Genomic DNA, 24,114 nt, shown 5'->3' with positions numbered 1-24,114 from the left:
ATGGAAGACCAAGACATGGCCCTTCTTCTGCACTGTGAGTAGACATATTTCCCGCTATAAGACTGCTTGGGCAGATAGAGTAAACATTACAATACCACCAGCCTCTGATGACTCAGACTTGCTCCTGAACCTTAAACCTGCTTTTTAAGACTTAAAAATGATAATTACCATTAATGAACAGTTTCCTGGAAACAGATTTCTACCATTATTTTGGGATTCAATTATCTTGAGTGTGTACCTATGAGATACTTATATGGCTACTATGATACTTTAAGCTAATGAAATTTGAGCTAACATCTTATTTTCATTTTTATTATTTTCTTTATTTTATTTTTATTACATTTTTATTTCAAGAAACTCTTCAAAGCAGAAGGACAAGATATAGGTGCAGTCTTGTACCAAGGAACACCTTAGATTTGGGTATGAAACTTCTCTATGTTAACAAGTACAATAAGCTTTGCTCATTTGATAAACTTCAGGTGGTAGTTATTGTTCCATTGGTTTCTTCTGCTAGCATCTCTTGTTCTTCTTGTATATTCAACATAAAACTAAAAGTATTTCCTTTATACATCAATTTTCTTGGTCCAATTTTTTGAAATGTCAAGATTAGCTACGAGTCTAAGAAAAAGCCACAAAAAAAGAAAGGGATACCCTCTTCTTTCTAATTCAGAAAACCTCTCAGGTTGAAAGGGTATATGTCATGGCACATATCATAATATGAGAGACATTGATCTTAGGCCTCCTGAACCAACCTACTCATGGCTAGAGTCCTTTCAATCTCATGCTACCCATCTCCCTTTAGTTTTGGGGTAATTTTGAAAAATGCAGCAAATCTTCCAGTCTCTAACACATCATTTGATACCTTATTGTATTAGAGCAAGAGTTCTCCTTTTCAGAAAACCAGATTTGATTTTAGAAAAAAATTACTGGAGGCTGGGAGTAGTGGCTCATGCCTGTAATCCCAACACTTTGGGAGGCCGAGGCTGGTGGATTACTTGAAGTCAGGAGTTCAAGACCAGCCTGGCCAACATGGTGAAAACGCCGTCTCTACTAAAAATACAAAAAAACAGCTAGGCATTGTGGCGCATAGTTGTAATCGCAGCTACCCAGGAGGCTGAGGCAGGAGAATCTCTTGAACCTGGGAGGCAGAGGTTGCAGTGAGCATTGCACTCCAGCCTAGGCGACTAAGTGAGACCCTGTCTCCAAAAAAAGAAAACAAAACAACAAAAAAGAAAACATTCTGGTGGCTGTTTGTCTTTCAATAACATTCTATGCTAGTTCTTTTAAAATGTGGTTTAAGCTTTAGATTCCACTAATATTTATTGACACCTAGTATGTCAAATACTGTGCTAGGCAGTTTTTACATACTTTGGAGTACTTCATTTTACCTTCAAAACAAGCCTGAGAAGAAAGAATATTCACTGCATTTTACAAATGAAGATACTGAGTCTCAGAGAAATTAAGTGACTTGCTGAAATAAATGAAAACATGTTTTATCTTCTGAAATTCAACATTAATCTCAAGTCTAAGACAGGAATAGGCAATCTTGTGTTGGTCTTAAGGGTAAATGTTAATTATTTTTAGTTCATTCTTCTCCTTGAAAGTCCACTAGAAGGAAGAATGAATAAAAATAGTGTACCATTGTCCATCCATCAGGATACTAAAGGACCATTGTGCATTTTTGCAAAATAGAGAAATAGTCTCTGCTTTTCTGAAGCTCTGCTAAGTAAGTGAACATGTACTTTTTATAAGGCTGAGTTATAGGATGAAAGAGAAGAAGGGTAATAACAAGAAGAGCGTTTTTGCTGTGCATTTACTTGCATAACTGAACGTATTAAGAAAATGTTGAATGTAGAATTCAAGCTCAGCAGATGTAACAAGGACCAAAATAACAATGGCTTAAACAAGTTAGAAGTTTCTTTCTCTCTTACTTAATAGCTGGAGTTGGGTAGTTCTGGGTGTTGTGGAGGTGCCCAGGGTCAGACACCTGAAGTCTATAGTTTTTCTCTACATTATTTAATTCTGGTTTCTAGTCTATCATGATGACCATTTATATAAGATACATTTAAAAATCTCACGCATATTAAGATGCATTTAAAAATCTCATCATCATTTACTAAGAACTAATGGTCCCTTGGAAATAAGTAAAAATGCACGAGTGCAGTAAACTAAAGGGAGATTGGGTATAGTAGGGCCTGGGTAATCAGTAGGCAGTCTGAGCAATTGCAGCAGGGAATTAGAACGGCTGTGAGTGATACGGTAAATCATTTCCTATAGGGATTTGGTATCACACAATTGTAGGAGAAGCTGAGAACACAAAGGTCTAGAAGGGGACAATTGGGGAAAAAGGAAATATTTATTAATCAAGGCACAGAGGGAAGCTGGTGAAGAAGCGTGTGGAAGGCTGCGGTCTTGGCATCTGGTGGTGGCCTTCTGAAGCTTCTGCTTGGCAGCAGGGCAGGCCGGAGGAAAAGCTGGACTCAAAGCAGAGGGAAGCAGAGACGACTCACTGAATCCAGTAGACAAACTGGAATCCATGGGAGGAAACTGCAGCACGTATGTCTTTTGCCACATCACTCCAGTGAGGCAGGCAACCTGCAGAAAAACTGCTGCCTTCTCCCAGAGCCCAGTCTAGTGCTTGGAGAAGTTGTAGCAGGAGATCTGGCCAAACTCGCTGGGCCCTCACTCCAACAAGGGGAACCAGTGATCGGCAGCAGGGTGCATGAGCTGCGGTGGTGGCTAGGGCCTGGCACCAATGCCTGAAGCGCAGCACTGTGGGGTCACTTTGGCCTTCCAAATCATGCAGATTTCTCTTCTTTCCAACCCTAATCCAGAGCTACCCAGGGGAAGGGAATTCTGGGAAATGTCCTTCTAGCTTAGCTAAGCAACACAGCACAAAATCATCACAGTAACAGACTCTGGCCTAAGAGAGAATACACGTGACTATGGGGGAAAAATTTCAAAAGGTCAAGGGCCCTAAATTCAGTCCATTGCTGTGATAGACTTAAAAAATCAAAATGTTAATTATTCAAATATATGACTAGCTTCCATTCCATCTAAAACAAGAGGTGAGGTCATTTCATTAAGGTCTCCTGGCCTTCTGTTTCTTTAGCTATAAAACTGAAAAACACATTTGCTAATGCATTATAAAGGCTATCATGCTTGTTTCTCAGGAACGTTAATTATCTCCCTTGAGCTGATGACTCTCTCTTATCTCCAGTTCCATCGTCTCACATGATTTCTAGTTCCTTTTTTCCCAATGAGTACTAAACTTTTCCCCCTCGATGCTTTACTGTCAGCCAAACACAACAACCCCAAAGCTGAATTCCTTTTCCTTTTGTACCAGGGTTCTTTACCACTTCCATTCCCTTTCCAGAGGGCAGTCACTCTTCCTGCCACTCGGAGCGATGCTCTGGGGCTTTTTCTCAGTTCAGTCAATCATCACAATGGCTCTTGCTTTTATGGTTTCCTTCCTATATCTGCCATCCTATGCTACCTCTTATCATCTCGTTGTCAGATTACTGGGATACCCTTCCAGAAGTCTTTGTCTATTCCAGGCCCTTCTCACACCCATCCATCCTCCAGACCACTGTCAACCTAAAATGAGTGACCAACTCTCCGAAGCAAAGAGTTTAATAGGGAATAGCACAGGTGTTGCAAACCTGTGATATGCATGCTGTGATGGTTCGTAGACATATCTGGGGGTTGGGGCAAAGGGGGAGCTTTTAAAGACAAAAAGAATTCCACATAGACTGTAACCAAAGGTTACAAAGACCAAAGATAACAGGGGTTTGTTACAGGAGTTGGCATTAGCTTATTGGTTGGTTGAGACAGACTTACTAGGCAAGTGTCCTTGTGTAAACAGATTATTTGGAATACTGCAGTCTTGAGGGATTTCCTTGCAATAAGTCCTGTTACAGGAAAACCATGAGGTACGTGCAGAAATCTCTTGTGATAAGAGCTCCTTCTTTCTTGCCCTCCTGACTCCATTTTGTTTGTGTTTTGACATAAGCGACTCCATTTTGGTATTGGCAACTTTCACACCAGTATTTCTTAAATACCATTTTCCTCATGTCATCAGTGTTTACAAATCTTCAAAGATTTCCTCTTTTCTTCCACGACATACAGGTCAAATGGCTTTCCAGATGAAAAGGAGATTAGAAATGATCTGGTGCAACATTTTTCTTTTCTTTTTTTTTTTTTTTTTTTGAGATGGAGTTTCGCTCTTGTCGCCTAGGCTGGAGTGCAATGGTGTGATCTCGGCTCACTGCAACTTCTGCCTCCTCCCGGGTTCAAGAGATTCTCCTGCCTCAGCCTCCCAAGTAGCTGGGGTTACAGGCTCCCACCACCATGCCTGGCTAATTTTTGTATTTTTAGTAGAGACAGGGTTTCGCCATGTTGGCCAGGCTGATCTCGAACTCCTGAGCTCAAGTGATCTACCCACCTCGGCCTCCCAATGTGCTGGGATTACAGGCATGAGCCATTCAATAGAAAACAAGTAAAAGAAATTCTGGGAGATTGAGGGCACACAGATTTGGGAATAGAACCCTAGGTACCCGAAAGCTAATCCATGTTCTTTCTGCTTCTATATCACCTATGTTTGAGGCAAAACCTCTGGTTTTTCAAGACCCTCCATTATCTCACCCAGCTCTATCAGGGCATCTGCAGGACCATAGGGCCATGATTTACTTGTAGTCTAAGTCTTGTGCTTCAGGGCCACCATAGACTCCACATAACAGACAAAGTGAATGATGCTCCCTGGGATTGTGCAATGAGGCAATACTTTATCAGTGTGGGTTTATTCCCCACTGCTCCACACCCAAGTCAATACACACAAAGCACTTGTTGTGGCCTCTTCCTTCCCCCTCTACTCTATCCAGATCCTTCCTCTTTTTGAAGTTAAATGAAAGCTTTATCTCCTCTTTGAATCCACTCCATTTTTTTAGAGGTCTTTATTTGTATGAACTACTAGTGTGTTTCTAGAGTAATTCAGTTCTGGGCTACCAAGGGTGTAAATTTAAAATCAGAAAACCTCTGTTCTAATCCCAGCTCTTCTACTTACTGGTGGTGTGACCTTTACATGATTTTTCTTCTCTGAGCTATTTCTAATCTATGTAATGGGCATAGTAATATCTGTCCTATCTCCTAGAGTACAGGTGCACATCAGATGATCTAATGTATATGAGAGTGCTTTAGATGCTATAAAGTATGAGAGTGTGATATAATGTAAGTTACAACATGAGAACACATCTTAGTCCTTAGCAATAGGGTATTACTTCTGTATGTTTATTTTGGTTTATTAACCAGAATGTAGTTATAGACTGTAAGCATTTTGAAGGAAGAAACATCTCATATTTTTTCTTTCTGTCCCTGTAAGTGAGCACAGCATGAGTCTGTTTAAAAATCATGCTGGTTTATTTACCTTTGTGATTTTAAGCGGGAAGGAGGAAAAGGACTTAAAAATACGATGCAGACACAGGAAAGATGTCAAATTGGGCTTTTTTACTTGTGTAAAGATCTGGCTAGTGGGCAGGCTAGGAACAAAGTAAGCTGGAAATACTAGGCTGCCAAAAAAACTCCTGTTCCTGCCAGACACCATCACGAGGCTTTTTGCAGAACAATCCATCACTTGGGCGTGATTTTTAAAAAATCTCTTTCTGATTTTGGCTGTAAGAAAAGATGCAGGAGATTTAGTAGTGTTAAGAAACAATTAGCGGGAGATATTTAGGCATTTCTTTGTTAAGGCATACATAGTTATTCGAGAATTTTGGACACAATATCTAAAAGTTGTTCTGGATGCTTTTTGGATCCTCTGCTTTTTGCTACAACATGGAGGAGAGGGGCTTCGGAGAACTACTTAGACAAAAAGCAATGCCAATGAAATGAAGAATCTCAGGGTTGAAGGAAGTTTGGATCTAGGAAAAGGAAATACTTCTTACATCTCATGGACTGTCCAATTTACAACTGCAGGTGCAAGGACTGGCCTGGGTAATCACACGTGAGGCTTGGAGTCATGCTGTCAGAGGCAGGAATCCAAATCACATCTTCTAAAGAGAACAGTCATTTCACATTCTTATCTTGAGGCTATGGATTCTCCTCATGTTTTTAAAAGAGACCCAAATAATTATCCATTTTTTTCTTGCTAAGAGTCAATCCTTTACATCCATATTCACATTTTAGTTTCTTTTTCTTTTCTAAAGAAAATATACCATAGTAATTTCATTTCAATCCCCAATTGTATTCTAGGGCATTGGTATAAACTATATAAACTAGTTGGAGTTTAAAGAAGATTTTTATTAGGAACAAACTTTTCATACCAGATCTTGAATGTATTACCAAACTTATTAAGCTGATGTGATTAGTGCTCAGGTATTTAGAGAGTTTATTGCTTGTAATACAAACAAATCCTTTGTGTAAATAGAGGTATGAAGGAAAAGTACTTGCTGTTCTAAAGTAACATTGAAAGCAAGATTAAACCATCCTTATTAGACCTTCTTAAATATGGATTGGCTTAGAACAACATTCCTTAATTGTGTTAGATCACAGCATGATTTTCTTCTGCCAGGAAAGTGTTTCTATTCTTAGGTTAAAGTAGATGCCCAACGTCATTTTACTTTCTGGCCCCCTGTTCCCCCAACTGTAAAATAATTGGGTTGCCCCAGAATTTAGAATTCAGGAGGGGGTACTCATGTAATCTTATGTATTTTTTTTTTTTTTTTTTTGAGATGGAATCTCACTCTGTTGCCCAGGCTGGAGTGCAGTGGCTCGATCTTGGCTCACTGCAATCTCTGCCTCCTGAGTCCAAGTGATTCTCCTGCCTCAGCCTCCCGAGTAGCTGGGATTACAGTTGTGCACTACCACCATGCTTGGTTAATTTTTGTAGTTTTAGTAGAGATGGGGTTTTACCATGTTGGCCAGGCTGGTCTTGAACACCTGACCTCAAGTGATCCACCTGCCTTGGCCTCCCAAAGTGCTGGAATTATAGGCATGAGCCATTGCACCCAATATCTTATGTACTTCTAGAATGCATTTAAAATATTATTCTAAGAAGGGGTCCATAGGCTTCACCAGCCTACCGAAGAGGTTCATGGCCCCAGAGAGGCTAAGAGCCCCTCCCTTCCATTTTTCTGTAGCTAATATTAAAACTCTTACGTCAAACACAATCAGGATATATACTTATTAAACACTCTGTTGTCCATATCTTATCTTTCACTTCAAATATGTTCAAAATCTTACCTCGACTCCCCACTGTTTCTGGGGTGCTCTTGATCATCACTTTAGTTCCCTTTAATAACAGAATTTTTCTAACATGGTTCAAGCTTTCACAACATGGAATCACAGATTCTTGACATTGTGAAGACACAGAACAATGTGAAGATTTTTGTATTCATGCTTCACAAGTAAAGTCAAGATGAGCCAAAACCCAAGGCATAATGTTATTATTTCATGAGTTCATCTGAGGTGACACTTGTGTAGAAACCCAGCCCTCCTTAAAACAGCCACTGTAACTCAGAAAAATATGTGTGACTGTTTTTTTTTAATAATAATTATTAGGGCTTTTTATCCAAAAATTCACATGCCCATAAATTAATTAATTAACCTCTTCTTTCATCTCCTGATGAATAACTTTTCACTTTGAGCAGATGGAAGGCATGTTTCCCAAGGTCACATATGAAGTTAGGTGATAAAGCTGCGACTGTCGTCCTTCAGCTACCTTTGTATTCACATATTCAAGTGACAGGTGACACCAAATAACGTCCCCTGATCTCTTCTACCAACTCTGAGGACTCAAATGGGCAGGAATTCCAGCAAGAAAACATCTTGGAGTGAGGAAGAGGAGAAGATAGAGAAAGAAGTGGTAGGGATTCATTGATTCACTCACACATCCAGCACACGTGTCTTGCTCACCCACAACATGGCAGGCACAGTACCAGGTGCTGGAGATCCACATCTTATTTTCACGAACCAGTGATAGGGACAGACGAAAAGAAAAAAAAATGAACACACCTATGATACAGTTTCAGGAGACAGAAGTGTTAAAATTTAGGTGGAGGTAAGAGCGATAAAGAAAAATAAAAGAGAGTAAGTGAAAGGGCATGCTTGGAGGAGGGTTATTTCCGATATGATAGTGACAGAAGACATTTCTGAGGTGGTAACATTTGGTTTGTATGAAGAAAGCAGTGTGACAATCTTGGAGGAGGGGGTCTTGAAGCAGGGCTAATGGCAGATCAGATGGCTTTGAAGACATGAGCTTGAAGGGTGAGGAGAGCTGCAAGAAAGCCATTGTGTTTGAATTTGGACCAGGCTTTGGTATTGGACTGCCTGGCCTTGAATCCAGCACCATCGTGTAGGACTTAGGGCAAGTCCGTTGATCTCTCTAGCTTTCAGTTTTATCTAGAAAACAGGGCAATTGTATCCACGTGATGGCCTAACTGTCGAGTTAAATGAAGGAATCTGCATAAAGTGCCCCTAGTTCAGTGCATGGTGTGTGGCATGGACTTAGTACACTTAGTCATTAGTGTTATTAAATGTCTGGCTGTGGTCTAGACATGAGGTGAACAGTTCTGATAATGCCAGCACTGACTTCAACAGGCGTTTTGCTTAAGTCACTCTGGGACACACAGGAAGTGCTTCAAGCCCTTTATTGATTTACGATGATGTGGTCTTCTTTCCCTCCCTCTACACATAAATCCAGCTGAGTCAGGACCACAGAGACCAGACTGTGGCTTTGAGAAGTATAGTTCAATCCTAGGTCACCTGCAGTCCAGAGAGCTTCCTAGGAAACCAGACAGGTTTTACAGAAAATCATGAAGCTTTGGTGAAAGATGAAAGGTTGAGAAACATACAAATGTCCACTCTTTTTTTTTTTTCTTTTGAGACAGAGTCTCGCTCTGTCGCCCAGGCTGGAGTGCAGTGGCGCGATCTCGGCTCACTGCAAACTCTGCCTTCCGGGTTCACGCCATTCTCCTGCCTCAGCGTTCTGAGTAGCTGGGACTACAGGCGCCCACCACCACGCCCGGCTAATTTTGTTGTATTTTTAGTAGAGACGGGGTTTCATCGTGTTCGCCAGCGTGGTCTCGATCTCCTGACCTTGTGATCCGCCCGCCTCGGCCTCCCAAAGTGCTGGGATTACAGGCGTGAGTCACCGCGCCCGGCCTAAATGTCCACTCTTCTAAGTTGGTGCAACGAATTTAGACTATATGTCCTGTGCAAACATCAACTCTGCCTTGTTCACACTGGCTTCTCTAGGCCTAACATGGCACCCGGCCCACAACTGGGGCTCAATAAGTATTTGTTGGATGAATCAAAAAATTCTTTCTAGAACTCTTTCAGCTTCCATAATTAAGGGGGAGCTCCCTAGTCTGGGGTTGGATATCCTGATCTCCTCTGGTACGACTCTGACCCAATATCCAGGGAATGAGAGGTGAATGTGGCTTGTGTGGAACCTCACACACATTTGGCCAAAAATTATTTCTGAGTAAAGCTACTAAATTGAGGATGCAAGGCCATCTCCAATATTTGGTGACTGAAGAAGTTTCATGTTTTAGAGTCACTAAAATGAAGGCCATTTAAAAAAATGTACAGTGTTAGACAAAATTTATTTTAAGTTTTTCCATGTTTTTCTCCAAATATGAGACCCAGCTTCCTCTGAGAAAAAGACTGAGAATAGCCCATCCAAGGTAGGATAATTATTCCTACCTTGGTTTCATGTAATTGAATATATTTAAACTTGACTCTTTACCAAAAAGATTGGAGGAAATTCCTTCATGGTTTTCCTAAGAGAAATATGTGACAATCTAAACCTGGAATTTGGGAGGGAAGTGTTTTTGCTTACCTAATTAAACATTAGAGGTTATAGAAATATTTCAATGGATTATCTCAGCCTTAAGAATCACATTAAATCTCTCAGATGTGAATGAGCATTCTAAAGTTGATAATAGTACTAAAAGATCTTTGTAGAAAAATCATACCATAGCCACAAGTAATCAAACTGTCGATAACTATAAGGGGCTGAGATTTTACCCCACTTGCAAGCTAACAAGTTAGCCTGTCACAGTTTAATGATGTTGACAAAAAACACAAGACTCCTTGGTCAGAGACAAAGGGCAGTTTGTTATCCATAGCAAAGCAATAGCTAGAATATCAACAAGTTAGCCTGTCACAGTTTAATGATGTTGACAAAAAACACAAGACTCCTTGGTCAGAGACAAAGGGCAGTTTATTATCTATAGCAAAGCAATAGCCAGAATATGAACACTTGCCCAGGTACTCCAAGCCCCAGTACAGGTCAACATGAAGGGGGCCAGACGACACCTGCACAGAATTTTTTTTTTTGAGGGAACACCCCAGCTTAGCAAACCCACATTTTTCATAATAGAGAGTAAGCTACCCAGATGTCTTCCCTGGATGGAGACATTATCTTATTTATTTATTTATTTATTTATTTATTTTTTCTTTTGTTATTTTTTCTAGGAGATGTTATCTTTAGCAGACAGTCAACAAACTTGCCCTTTGCTCCAGAGGGTGTCACTATCTCTACCTCCAAGACTATTTATTATGCAGCCTACAACAAGGCTATTATACAAACAGCCTCGGAAAGACAGCCTAGAGCAAAGACGGTCAGTGCCTTTTCCCATAAGACGTGAGGAAATGTGAGAGACCCACGGAGAACTGGCTCCCAACCCAAATATCCTAAAACTCAAATGTCTTTCTTTCTATTCGAAACAACAAACTAGAATTTCGAAAAACTCAAAGACCATAGAGCCTAGCTTTTTGCTCTGTTTGGTTTTATGGAGCCGAACCAGCCTATTGGAGGGTGGTATCAATGTTGGAAGCATGAGTCATCTGCCATAAAGTTTAAACTTAGATTTAAACAAATAACTCTGGCTCTTAAAATTTTGTTCATTGGATATTTGCACAGCTAAAGATTATGACAGCTCCAAGGATGTGGAGCAGCAGGTTCTAATTTGGAAGTTTACTTAGTGGCTTCATTTCAAGACCTACTGGGTTTAAGGCAAAGAGGCTGACATTGCAGAAGCACAGGTGTTTCAAAAAAGATTCTGGTATTCTTCAGATTTCCTCCAAGGCTCCAGGTCCCTAACATGCAGAACCACCACAGTCAAAGGCTTTTTCTCTGCTCATCTTCCTCTTCCACCATTCTTATGGGATAATTACATCTTTAGAGAAAAGGCAATTTCAGACATTGTTATTTTTTGAACAAGAGAGGGTTATTTATTTTTTAAATCTATATTTATTTCCAACTTTTATTTTAAGTTCAGGGGTACATGCGCAGGATGTGGAGGTTTGTTACATAGGTAAACGTGTGCCATCACCTAGGTATTAATATCCATCACCTAGGTATTAAGCCCAGCATCCATTTGCTATTCTTCCTGATGCTCTCCCTCCCCGCACACACTCCTTCGACAGGCCCCATTGTGTGTTGGTCCCCTCCCCCCACATGTTTCCAACAGTGTAAAAGTGTTAACAGGAGAGTTTTATTATTAAATGTAGCCATTATACAACAATAGTCACGTGAGTTTATGTTGTGCATCTACCTTTAAGATCTTTCAAATCTTATTTTTCCCTTTAAATCTTAAATTTCAGTTATCACCAATATTTACACAAACACCGTTCTTTTTTCTCAATTAATTAAGTCAAAGGTCATTTAGAGTGATTGGGATGGTGAATTATTACATGGAAAATAGCATCCATGTGGTTCTGTACTAACTTTGCATCCAAACAACCAGGAAAAACTTAAAGAAATAGGTGCACTTAGCTAATTAAATCCTGTTTTCCCCTTGGAGTTAGATGATGCAGCAGCAGTATCTAATAGAACCAAAGAGTTTAAAACTACATTTTTGTAGCATAAGCACAGCTAGAAGTACAGCAAAATGACACCATCAGTCCTATCACCATGGGCAACTGCTCACATAATACGTCAGTGTTTAACTTATCTCTCAGTCTGATACTCCAATTACAGTTCTATGACCTTGAAAATGATAAATATTGGACTGTAAAAGACGTTGAAGTGTCAGGCTAAGGTTTTAATACTATCTTAATAAACACAACTATTCATGTGTTACTTTACTGTTTTCCATGACTCAATGTTAAGGATTTTTCAAGAATAATTTGCAACATTTAAAACTATAATACTTCCCTAATTAAAGTATCAATAATGAAAAATGTAAAACATCAAATATGATCTCCGAAGCCATGACATTTAAGTTATAGTGCAAACTAGAAAAGACTAATTTCTTGCAGCTCCTTCCTTTTTGGCTTGGCATTTTGAACTTTTAGTTCAGTGGTCTGCAAATTGGGGTATGCATGCTCCAGGGTAGGGGTTCCCAACTGCTGGACCATGGACTGGACCAGCACAGGTCTGTGGCCTGTTAGGAACCCGGCTGCACAGCAGGAGGTGAGCTGTGCGTGAGCAAGTGAAGCTGAGCTCTACCTCCTGTCTAATTAGCTGCAGCATTAGGGTCTCATAGGAGGGCAAACTCTAGTGTGAACTGCCCATGCGAGGGATGTAGGTTGCACACTCCTTATGAGAATCTAATGATAAACGTCATGTACTTGAATCATCCCGAAACCATCCCCCCGCCCCCCGTCTGTGGAAAAATTGTCTTCCACGAAATCAGTCCCTGGTGCCAAAAAGGTTGGGGACCACTGCTCTAGGGAGTTTACTTTCTGAAGTGTACTCCTTCCATGATAATTCAAAGCAAATCAATTTCCAGAGATTCAGGTTCAAAAAAATCTGTTTCTTGATATTTCTCCTTCCCCATCTCCCCAGTTATAACTGTTCTCCCACTTAAAAGAAAGCACACTTGTTACTACCAGAAATATTATTTTGATACATGTTCAAAATTGTAAAAACCTAAGAATGCTAGTCAAAAAGACAACTGGAAATATTGGTGTAGCTGTTCAAAAATGAGTCTAAAGCCCAGATAATCATCATTTTATAAGTCAAGCTATTTCCAATAATTTGCTTTCAATAAAAAATAAAAGATCATCTAATCAAGTTATCAGCACTATATTATTACATATATCTTCTGTTACTTAAAGAATTAAGTGACATTGCTATTACAAAATTTTTTCAACTCCCCATATTTTAATTAATCTTGAGAACAATAATTTTCTTCCATTTAAAAAGTAGAAATGTATCATGTTATTCTAGAAATAAGTGGCATTCAACCACAGATACAAAATAAAGAAAAAAACTCCCCATCCATCTCATTGAGAGGTATTCCCAATATATTTTCATTTTTCCTGTTTAATAATCATTTCTAAAATATGCAAGATATTTCTATAATTTTGATCCATTTATAGTAATTATTATGCTAATAGCTTAATTCAGACAGATTCTTAGAGGCTCTTAGAGTAAATAAAAAAATTTCAATTTAAAGTCATATTTTAAAACATTATTATTATTAATATTACTGTTTGAGACAGAGTTTCACTCTTGTCACCCAGGCTGTAGTGCAATGATGCAACCTCCACCTCCACCTCCTGGGTTCAAGCAATTCTTGTGCCTCAGCCTCCCAAGTAGCTAGGATTACAGGCATGAGCCACCATGCCCGGCCTAGGGTCATAGTTTTTTTGAGAGATGTATGATGAGATTATCAATAAAAGACTTTCCAGCTTAAAAATGCAGTACAGTAGAGTAAAATACTAAGTTTAAGTGAAAAAGAAACAATGTAAACTTTCTATTAAATACCTTTTTCCTATACTATTTATTTATTTACTTTCTAAGAGACAGGGTCTTGCTCTGTTGCCTAGGCTGGAGTGTAATGGTGTGATTGATCATAGCTCACTGCATCCTCAAACCTCTGGGTTCAAGCCGTCCTTCTGCCTATGTCTCCTGAGTAGCTAGGACTACAGGCATGCACCACCATTCCTGGCTATATTTTTTAAATTTTTTGTAGAGACAGAGTCTAGTTATGTTGCCCAGGTTGTCCCAAACTCTTGGCCTCAAGGGATCCTCCTGCCTCAGCCTCCCAAAGCAGTGGAATTGTAGGAGTGGGCCACTGCGCTGTTCCTAAATTTTTTAAATGGATGACAATGGCTATCAAAAGGTATGGTATTTGAATTCCACAGGAAACATTTAAAAGAGTAATATAACTACTCTACTTTAAACGTTAGAATTTAAATACAATATAAATTGCATCCTTTGCTATTATTTAAATTTATGGTGAAAAAATGTTAGCTGTTGGCTTATAAATTAAAGAAAATAGTTATTAAAATTCCAGGTCACACAAGCAAGAGAGTTTGAAGAACACTGCCATAGTTCTCTCTTATCCCCAATTGGTGCCTGCTCACAAAAGAATTCCATTTTTAACTCTAGCATTCATTATTGAGGGTTATTCCATTTAGTCCAATTTCCCTTGGTATATTTTTTTGAAAAATCATTTCAATTGGTTTTGATTAGAAATCTTTAGGACAGAAAGGTTAGAGAACATTGAGCCTTTATTTAATTGCCTTTTTTAATTTGTAATTTAAGTAATCCAAGATAATATTCTTGAAAAAGTATTTCTTTTACAAAAGGCCATGAGTGGATATGACTCAGGGACACTGAGAATACAAAAAAGAACAAGAAATTAAAGCAACCACATCACTGCCAATGTTGGGGATGCTATCCTATAGTGGGGTTTATTTATTATTTATTTATTTTGGGGGAGACAGCCTAGCTCTGTCTCCCAGGCTGGAGTGCAGTGGTGTGATCTCGGCTCACTGCAACTTCCACCTCTTGGGCTCAAGCGATTCTCCTGCCTTAGCTTCCCAAGTAGCTGGAACTACAGGCTTGTCAACCACGCTTGTCTAATTTTTTGTATTTTTAGTAGAGATGAGGTTTCACAATGCTGGCCAGGCTGGTCTCAAACTCCTGAGCTTAGGTGATCTGCCCGCCTCGGGCTCCCAAAGTGCTGGAATTACAGGAATGAGCCACCGCCCCGGCCTATTTTTATTTTATTTATTTATTTTTTTGAGACAGGGTCTCACTCTGACGCTTGGGCTGGAGTGCAGTGGCGTGATCATGGCTCACTGCAGCCTCGATCTCCTGTTAATAACTTAATTCAGAAAAACTCTTGGAGGCTCTTAGAGTAAAGAAAAAGAAATTTCAATTTAAGATCATATATTTAATTTGATTTTAAAATTCAAAGATCACTCACTGCAGCCTCAATCTTCCTGCCTCAGCCTCCCGGGTAGCTGAGACTACAGGCACACAACACCACACCTGGCTAATTTTTGTATTTTTTTATAGAGATGGGGTTTCACCACATTACCTAGGCTGGTCTCGAACTCCTGAGCTCAAGCGATCCACCTGCCTCGACCTCCCAAAGTGCTAGGATTACAGGAGTGAACCATCACACCCGGTCGTATACTTATTTTTAAAGAACCCAATTTTTCCACTTAGGCAACTTATGAGGCCAGAATTTGAACATCTGGTTGGAAGGGATGGGCACAGTCCCTCTCAAATTCACATTTGAACTACTCCTTGGCAGTCAGAGAGGTAGGTGTGCCGCTTACAAAGGCAATAAAAACCAAGGATTTTTCACTCCTACAAAGTATAGGGCATGGCTCCTTTGCAAATCAAGTTGTTGAAAACTCTGCAGTCTGAGTGTAGACCTTCCTCCAAATTGTTAGGAGTTCTCTGGCAAGACTTTCAAGACTTGAAAGGCTCTGTGAGCCTTTCAAACCCTGGGCTAGCATGCCAGGTGGTTTAGGAAGGACTCAAGCCAAACAGAAAGTGTGCCTGGAGAGCTGTAGAATTTAAATCTGAAGGCATAGAAGGTTAAATGACAGTTTCTGTGGGAAAAACTGGGGCAGGAACCTGAAATAGGTAGGAGGGGGAAACACACAAGTGTCAGGGCTGCCATTTCCGTTGAATACCCCTATGAATCCAAGTCCATGTCGTCAACCGGAGACAGAGAGATTTCAACAAACTTGCCCTTCCTGATCTTTTTATGACATTCTGTGTAGCCATAAGCACGCTGTCTGTGGATTTCATCTGGATCAGGCAAGTTCTGATAGGCAGCCCTGATGATTTAATACCATGTGAAATATGAGTTTCATATCTATAAACAATCACCACACCTCCACCCCCCACAAGTCCAAAACTTCCTCCATTATTGCAACATAGACAAGACCTTCAAGATTCATGCAGACCCTGACATTTATAAGAGTACAAATTGCTGAGGCAGTCCTGAAACGATGGGATTGAAAGTGGAGTAATAGGAGTCAAGGAGAATAAATTTAGTGCCTGCTGAACTCCAGTGGCTGCGCTCACTGTAGAAGGGTTCACTGTGTCTCTGTTACGAGTGCTCTGTGGATTCCCGATGCGCAAATAGGACAATGTGCATCCCCTTTTGGCCTGTCATTGGGGTAGGGAATAAAGAAGATGCCCAGAGAGAGCCACTACTTTTTTGCTGTGGTAGTGAAAGGGAGCCTTCCCCTGTGGCAATAATTTAATTTTCCTTGGGGAGAAATTGGGCCATCTCATTGGGAAAAGGAATTAGTAATTTTAAGAAAACTCCCACCTGTTATTATAAACATAAACACATTAAATTCCCATGTAATGATTCATACCTCTTATGAATGAATGAGTTTCAGTCCTTACTTATGAACTGAAACTGAGTTTCTCCACTGCTTCTGCTTTAGGTATTGAAAGCATCTTTCCAGAGAACATCAAGGTTGGTGAGATTCTGGCACTGTCTTGCTTCTAGGTCAACCATGGAAAGACTCTGACCCTTTCAGTGAGTCTATCTTGCTGCACACGATACTTTCAGATTTGTATTTCCCTCTCTCTGGAGCTGAAAACCTGTGATTTTACAATCTGGAATCATTGTTTAAATAATATTCTCTCTTTTTTGGGGTGAGGGACAAGGTCTCACTCTGTTGCTCAGGCTAAAGTGCAGTGGTATGATCATAGCTCAGGGCAGCCTTCATCTCCTGGGCTCATGTGATCCTCCTGCCTCAGCCTCCCAAGTAATTGGGACTACGGGCATGTGCCACCACACCTGGCTTAGTTTATTTTATTTTATTTATTATTTTAAGTAGAGACAAGGTTTCGCTATGTTGCGCAGGCTGGTCTGTAACTACTGAGCTCAAGCAATCCTCTCACCTCAGCCTCCCAAAGTGCTGGGATTACAGGCTCAATATTCTTATTTTTAACTTGACAGGCTCCACATTGGGAGGTTGAGCCATCCTTGTCAAATTGTCAAAACATTTGTCAATTTTTGTGACATCCAGTTTGTCAATATTAGATAAACCAAGCCATCAATTCTTTAATTCCTTCATTCAATCAAAAAAGAAGTAGACTCTTTCAGCAACAATAGAGTTATTTTTGGAAGCATCAGGTGTAGGGCTTGCTTGACAAGTTTCCTTTCAAACAGAGACTGAGGGAAGCCTCTTTTTCAATATTCAACTCACTGCTCGCTGACTGGTGAAACTACTGGAGGACTTGGCTTAGCTGCTATATTGAATGAATATCTAGGACAGGCTTGCAATGTGGATCTCGAGTTTTTCTAGACAAGCCCCCGGCAGTTCAGACTGAGCACATACAGCACATACAGCTGGTATTTTGTCTAACTGTCCCATCTTCTTGTTGACGAGGTCCACTTTCTATCACAGCAGGATCTACTCATTTTCATTTGAGGCCAAGGTGGTTCTGATGAGCCCAGCAATGATTCTCCCCAAACCTCACTAAATAATCAAGGCCACCATGATGAAAGATGGGGAGGGGAAGAAGGAGGTTTGAAAGGTGATGAGGTGAGGATGGAAGTTGGAACAAGAAACTCTGAGCTATCTCCTCTACTAAAAGAAAATGAGAGTGCCCTTTACCCCACCTCCTCCTCATGGCTGTTAAAGCAAATGGTTGTAGGGACCCTCAGCTTCACCTGACCAGCATCGAATACCCATGCCAGGAAAGGGTATAGGGAGGTTGGTCCGTGGCATATATTATTTAGCTTAAAAATCGAATTTATGTAATTTTATCTTGCATTTGTCCAAGGACAGGTCTTCATTACAAAGGCTTCACCAGAATTACGCAGATATCAGTCTACTCAGAGCTGGATCTTCAGTCTTGCAAAGCTCAAGACAGGGTTACCTGAGCACTAAACTGGTCTCATTAAAAGTAAAGCGATTCCACCAACGATACAATCTGCAAGAATCTAGTGAAGGTCTTTTAGTATGGAGAGGGGCAGGGGAAGAGAGGTGAGGTGAGAGTGTGGCCGACATGAGGTTTCCTAGTTTTGAATTCCCCATTAATAAGAACAACAATAATAATTATACTACTTTTTATTATAATTATCTTCCATGCATGAAAGGTAACCCTGTATAGATTCACTTGGAGAATATAAGAAAAAAATAGATTTTTCCAGTCTTCTGCAATCCAATTTAGTTTTTTCTTCCTTTAAAGCAGCAAATTTACACCCAGCAGATGTTTTTTCTACAGGGCATAATCTTGTCAGGATAGGCAAATTTTAAGTTAGAGGCATGGCTGACTGCTGGATTCTGGCATAGGCAGCCCAGGTGGTTGCTGGCCAGAGTGGCCTCTCCCTGGCTTCTAGTTTCTTCTTCCCATCCCCTCTTCTGGGATAAAATTATGTAGTTGGTTGATAAATCAGAGCTGGTCTTCTGAAACACAGTGAATCAGCCAACAGTGAGCCTGAGCTGGGGCAGAGCCAAAGGCCTTCTTCTCACTGAATCAAAGATGCTTACACTCGACATTTATTTATTAATTAATAAATATTTATTGAGTCACTATCAAGAAAGCACAATGATAAAAAAGCATGAATTCCAGAGACTACTAAGGATAATGCCACGTTTGTCACTTATGTGCTCTGTGACCTTGGCAAGCTAACTCTTCTAAGCCTCAGTTTCCTCTTTGATAAAAGAGGTATTGTAATAGTTCCCACCTTGTAGGGGTTTGTGAGGATCAAATGAGATGAGGGTGTAAAAATGTCTGTAAAAGCCCACAGTAAGAACTCCTGGCTGTTTTTTATTAGGCAAACTGGGTTTGATAGGCTGTGGGCAGAAGACAAGTTAATTTGCTCCTTTATTGCCCCATCTGATCCCATCAGGCAAGCCCCATAATGTTCCCTGTCACTCTCAGATAATAAAAAGTCCTCTGATGAGTTTTGGTGCCAATAAGACTCTCCTTCTAGAAATTCGAATGTTTAGTCTGGTACAATAATCAAATCTTGGAGCTCTATTTAATTTAGAACTTCTCTCCATCCAGCTTGCTTCAGGCCAGGACGCCCAAGTTGGAGAAGGGAGAGTAGCCAGCTTCCTCATGCCCACCTGGCTCCATTTCCTACCCGCTCATTAGCTGTGATTTCTGACTCCTCCAAGGTCAGGGGGAGAGAGTTGAGGAAACAGCCCAGTCCTACAGCAGGTATACCTGGGCTCTGGCACCGAGGCTTCTGTGCATGGCAGATGTCCAGAGCTGGCTGTCTTGTTGCTGCCAGGCAGGTGGCCCCCACCTCTGCCCCTGTGGTTTGCGTTTCTTGGGCCTGTGTCAGATACCAGCACCTCATGCCCCTCACCCTATGCGTGGGGACCATGGTCCAGCTCTCCTAATGTTTCTGTGAATCCTTTCTTCCTTGGCTGGAGGTGAGGAGGCAGCACGTCCCTTTACTGTCCTGTTCTGCTGAGGTAGGAAATGGCCCTGCTTCCCAACCACAAATCCCGGCAGGACGAGGGCAGGGAGAAATCAGGGTGCTGGCACTCAGATTCAATGGGTTTTCGCTAAATGTGCTGTCCGCCACCCACTCTTCCCTTTCTTCTAGTGCCCTGGCTGGTGCTCAGCGAGATCTTTCCTGGTGGGATCAGAGGACGAGCCATGGCTTTAACTTCTAGCATGAACTGGGGCATCAATCTCCTCATCTCGCTGACATTTTTGACTGTAACCGGTAAGAAGTCTTTGTTTTCCTCTAATGTTTTTGGTCCTCATAGGACAAATGTTTGGGAATCACACCCACCTAAAGACCATTTTTTCGTGGAAATTTTCAAACACACTTAGAAGGAGAACGGCCATGACCCTGAAGTACCCATGACCCAATTTACACAATTTTGAATCTAAATCTATTTATAACCCCACCTGCTCTTCCCTCTACCCAATTATTTTGAGTCACATCCCATATGCAATGTTGTTTTTTCTGTAAAATTTCAGCATAGACCTTTAAAAGACATTCAAAAATATATAACTACAATGTCATTATCACACTTAAAAATATAAATAATCATCCCTTAGTATCAAATACCTAGTCTGTGTTCACGTTCTAATTGTCTTATAATTGTTTTTTATACATGATTTGAATCATGACCCAAATACATAACTTACAAGTCACTGAAATATGTCATAATTTGTAGGTTTTGTCTCCATCTCCTCCATCTCCTCACCCCCGCTATACCTTATATTTTTAAAGAAATTAAAAATCTATTAAAAAACAAATGATTTATTTCATAGAATTTTCCAGTCTGAATTTTGTTGATTATAGACATGTCATGTGCCCCTCTCTGTTTCTCTGTTTTTTGTTTTTTTTTTTTTTAGACAGTCTCTCTCTGTTGCCCAGGCTGGAGTGCAGTGGCATGATCTCAGCTCACTGCAACCTCCGGCCCCTGGGTTCAAATGATTCTCTTGCCTCAGCCTCTGGAGCACCTGGGATTACAAGCACACAGCATCACACCCAGCTAATTTTTGTATTTTTAGTAGAGACAGGGATTTCACCATGTTGGCCAGACTGGTCTTAAACTCCTGACCCCAAGTGATCCACCCGCCTCAGCTTCCCAAAGTGCTGGGATTACAGGCATGAGCCACCACGCCTAGCCCTCCTCTCTGTCTTTTATGTTTCTTGTAAATTGCTATTAGATTTAGATAGAAGCTTGAGGAGAAAGAGAAACCAATCCACAATAACAAAAGTCATGTTTAGGTGTCAGGCAGAATTGCTTGTAATAATAACAAACTTTTATTTTCAAAGGGGATCTCATCAAATTTAAGGACAGAGAGCAGCAGAAGGGAGATTCTTTTTTTTTTTTTTTTTAGACAGAGTCTCACTCTCTTGCCCAGGCTGGAGTGCAGTGGTGTGATCTCGGCTCACCACAACCTCCACCTCCCAGGTTCAAGCGATTCTCCTGCCTCAGCCTCCCAAGTAGCTGGGACTACAGGTGCGCACCACCAAGACCGGCTAATTTTTTTGTATTCTTAGTAGAGATGGGGTTTCACTTTGTTGACTCAGGCTGGTCTCCAACTCCTGACCTCGTGATCCACCTGCCTCAGCCTCCCGAAGTGCTGGGATTACAGGCGTAAGCCACTGTGCCTGGCAGGGAGATTCTATAATAAGGTCAGGGTCATTGTTACTTCCACTGAAGCCTGAAATTCAACTGCATTGTATAGAAAACTTGAGGATCCCTATGTCGGAAATAAGACAAGGCATAAAAAAAATGTTACAAGCAAAACAAAAAATGGCTATTTGTGTGTTCCATTCAGCAGCCCTATCTAGAGGAACCACAAATTAGATTTATATATTATAATAAAATAACCCAATATTAGGGATCAAATCAGAAACAGAAGCATTCGCCTTGTTTTCCTAGCTCCAACTTGTAAACATGAACAAAGTAAGAAGGGAAACCCTTTGGGGATTACAAAGAATGATAGAGCTAAAATAAATAAATAAAGCCTAAATTTATTTAAAAAAAAAAAGATAGAGGCTTGAGGAGATTTACATGTCATTTGTTGGTGAACTCTGTGGCAGCTGCTGCCATGTGAACTGCCAACAGGAGGCACATGAGGTCTGGTTGTCTCGCTGTTTGTCATGTTGTCCTCCTTTGATGATCATTTCCCAGACCTACTCAATATATCATTCCTTCTCCATTTTTATCTGAAATATCTCTCTAAAGAGAAATTTCTTCTCATTAGCTATTTGGCTATCTTGAAGTGTGGATCATGTAAGGAAGGTAAAATACGTGCTTGAAACTTTCTCTTTATTTTCTAGTTTTCAAAATAATGTGGCAGTTCCCCAGTATCCACGAAAACTGACCAATGAGTCGGTTTTTCTTTATTTCATATATAGATGAGGAACATGCAGCATGACTACTATCAAGAAAATCCAGACTGTGGGAAATTCTATGAAACAAATAACCCAATTTCTTCATTTCATATATATTGTCTTTATAGATATAATTTTCAAAAGTGGATGTTTGCTGAAAATATGTGCATATATATAAACACGTATATACACATATACACACACATACATACATATATATTTAGTATATCCACTTTTGGAAATTAACCTTTGGGGTTACTATTTAAGCATGGTTTGGGTTTTTATATAAAGTTTTCAAATGTTCCTATCCTACCTTTTGAGAAATAGCTCAAGATTAAAGGAAACAAAGAAACTGGTCCTACTCAGATCACACACATAAACACACGCCCTCCACCTTCACATGCGCACACACGTACTCAACACACACACACCCTCCATCTGCTATTTGATGTGGAGAAAGAGAAATATAAAAGAAAAAATGGAATTGATGAGGGATGGAAAAGATGACACACATCTCTGGGAGGGCTATAGCTAATACACCGGAGGAGCTAGCGAAGCTTTAGAAGTTCTGTACGGGCTTTTAGAACAAATGTTAGGAAAACAGATCCACTTAAAAACAAAAAGCCTAGAATGATCTAAAACCTTTAGATGACATTTAATTGGAATGCTTGACATTTCCTACTTATTTTCAAAAATAAATTTTCAAAGTATGGGATAGAGGGATCTAAAAGATGTGAGGTTCTACTTGGCAGCAAGCCCTTAAATACCAACATTTTTATGCAATTTCAGCTGTATCAATAAAAGCAGACTGTTCCAGATAGACAAATGTACTCTGCAGTGATCGTGACACAATTGTAGTATTGCATTCAGCTCTGAGTAAAATATCTCGAGAGGGCCATTTAAAAATTGCAGTGTGTTCACTGAAGGAGGGCAACCTGAATGGCGAGGGCAGTAACCTATGCTGTGGGAAGAATGGTTGAAGAGTTCAGGATATTTGACTTGGACAAGGGGATTCTCAGAGAAGGGCTGAGGTGCATTCAAATATTTGAATGGCTGTCATGGAGAAGGGGTGGGGAGAGCTGGTTCAATGTGTGTCCTTCCAGAGGACAAAGCACAGCCTCTGAAAGGCAGATTTAGGATCTAAGCAAGGAATAACTTTCTAGCAGATGCAACTATTTCACAGGGCAGTAAGAGGCTTCATGAAATGGTGAGCTCCCTGTTACTCAAAGTGCTCAAACAAAACTGGGGACAATTTGATGAGACAGCCTTTAGGGTTTTGACAATTTCTATATTCTGGTTTTAAGCTCCAGAGAAGGAAGGAGACCCAATTCTACAAGGACTTTATTAAGCAATCAGTTGGGCAACACCCTGTGCCAGCTAGAAAAGCAGAGACAGGAGTTTAATTAAAGTTGCCAAAAGAACTGCAGTGCGGTTCCTCCTTCCTGCTTCTCCCAACCTCAGCACTCACTGACAAGTAGTTACTATGCTTCGATTCTTTCATGCTGCATTTACAAACACTGCCTCAGTACCCAACTGCTCAGTCAATTTTCCTGCCTGACCAACTGTGGTTTGTGGCTGCAGCTGTTAAAGGCTATTTGTAAAATCTTGTTGTTCGTAGTTGACTACTCCTTGCCACACTAGACCTTCTGCTGCTGAGTCAGGGGCTGCCACAATGCAAGTGGCAGACTCAAGTGCATTGTGGGGGCCACTGCTCACCACTGAATGTGCCTTGACTTGGTCCATGACTACAAAGGGACTATATCTTTGGCTGGAAGTGGTCAGAGGAAAAATGCTAGGTTTGCAGATGAGAGTCATCAGAATCTTGAGGATCCTGCTTCTTGTGATGCATCTTGGCAAGTTGATGGCTTTTACTGGATCCATGATCACCTTTTTCTCTGAATCCAGGAAGAAACATTACAAACACACTGCAAGCTATTAAAAATGATGAAATATTGCCAGCATGAAATGATTTATTCAAATCAGAGCAAAGAAGGGTGAGCTCATTCCAAGAAAAATCCATCTGTCCAAATGTCATTAAAAATGTCCACCATTGGGAATGATAGCAAGAGGG

At 40.5% G+C, this 24,114-nt stretch overlaps 1 protein-coding gene across 1 annotated transcript in view; it reads left to right on the top strand.

Moving 5' to 3' along the window:
* The window catches only part of SLC2A12 (solute carrier family 2 member 12), a 65,618-nt gene that overhangs the window by 25,827 nt on the left and 15,677 nt on the right, over positions 1–24,114 (top strand). The window contains exon 3 of the mRNA XM_054490405.2: positions 19,785–19,907. Within this exon, the coding sequence (XP_054346380.2) occupies positions 19,785–19,907 (123 nt within the window). The remainder of the gene's footprint in view (positions 1–19,784; positions 19,908–24,114) is intronic.

This window comes from Pongo pygmaeus, chromosome 5 (genome assembly GCF_028885625.2).
Source record: "Pongo pygmaeus isolate AG05252 chromosome 5, NHGRI_mPonPyg2-v2.0_pri, whole genome shotgun sequence".
Taxonomy (NCBI): Eukaryota; Metazoa; Chordata; class Mammalia; order Primates; family Hominidae; genus Pongo; species Pongo pygmaeus.
This window is presented reverse-complemented; position numbering and strand designations above follow the sequence as displayed.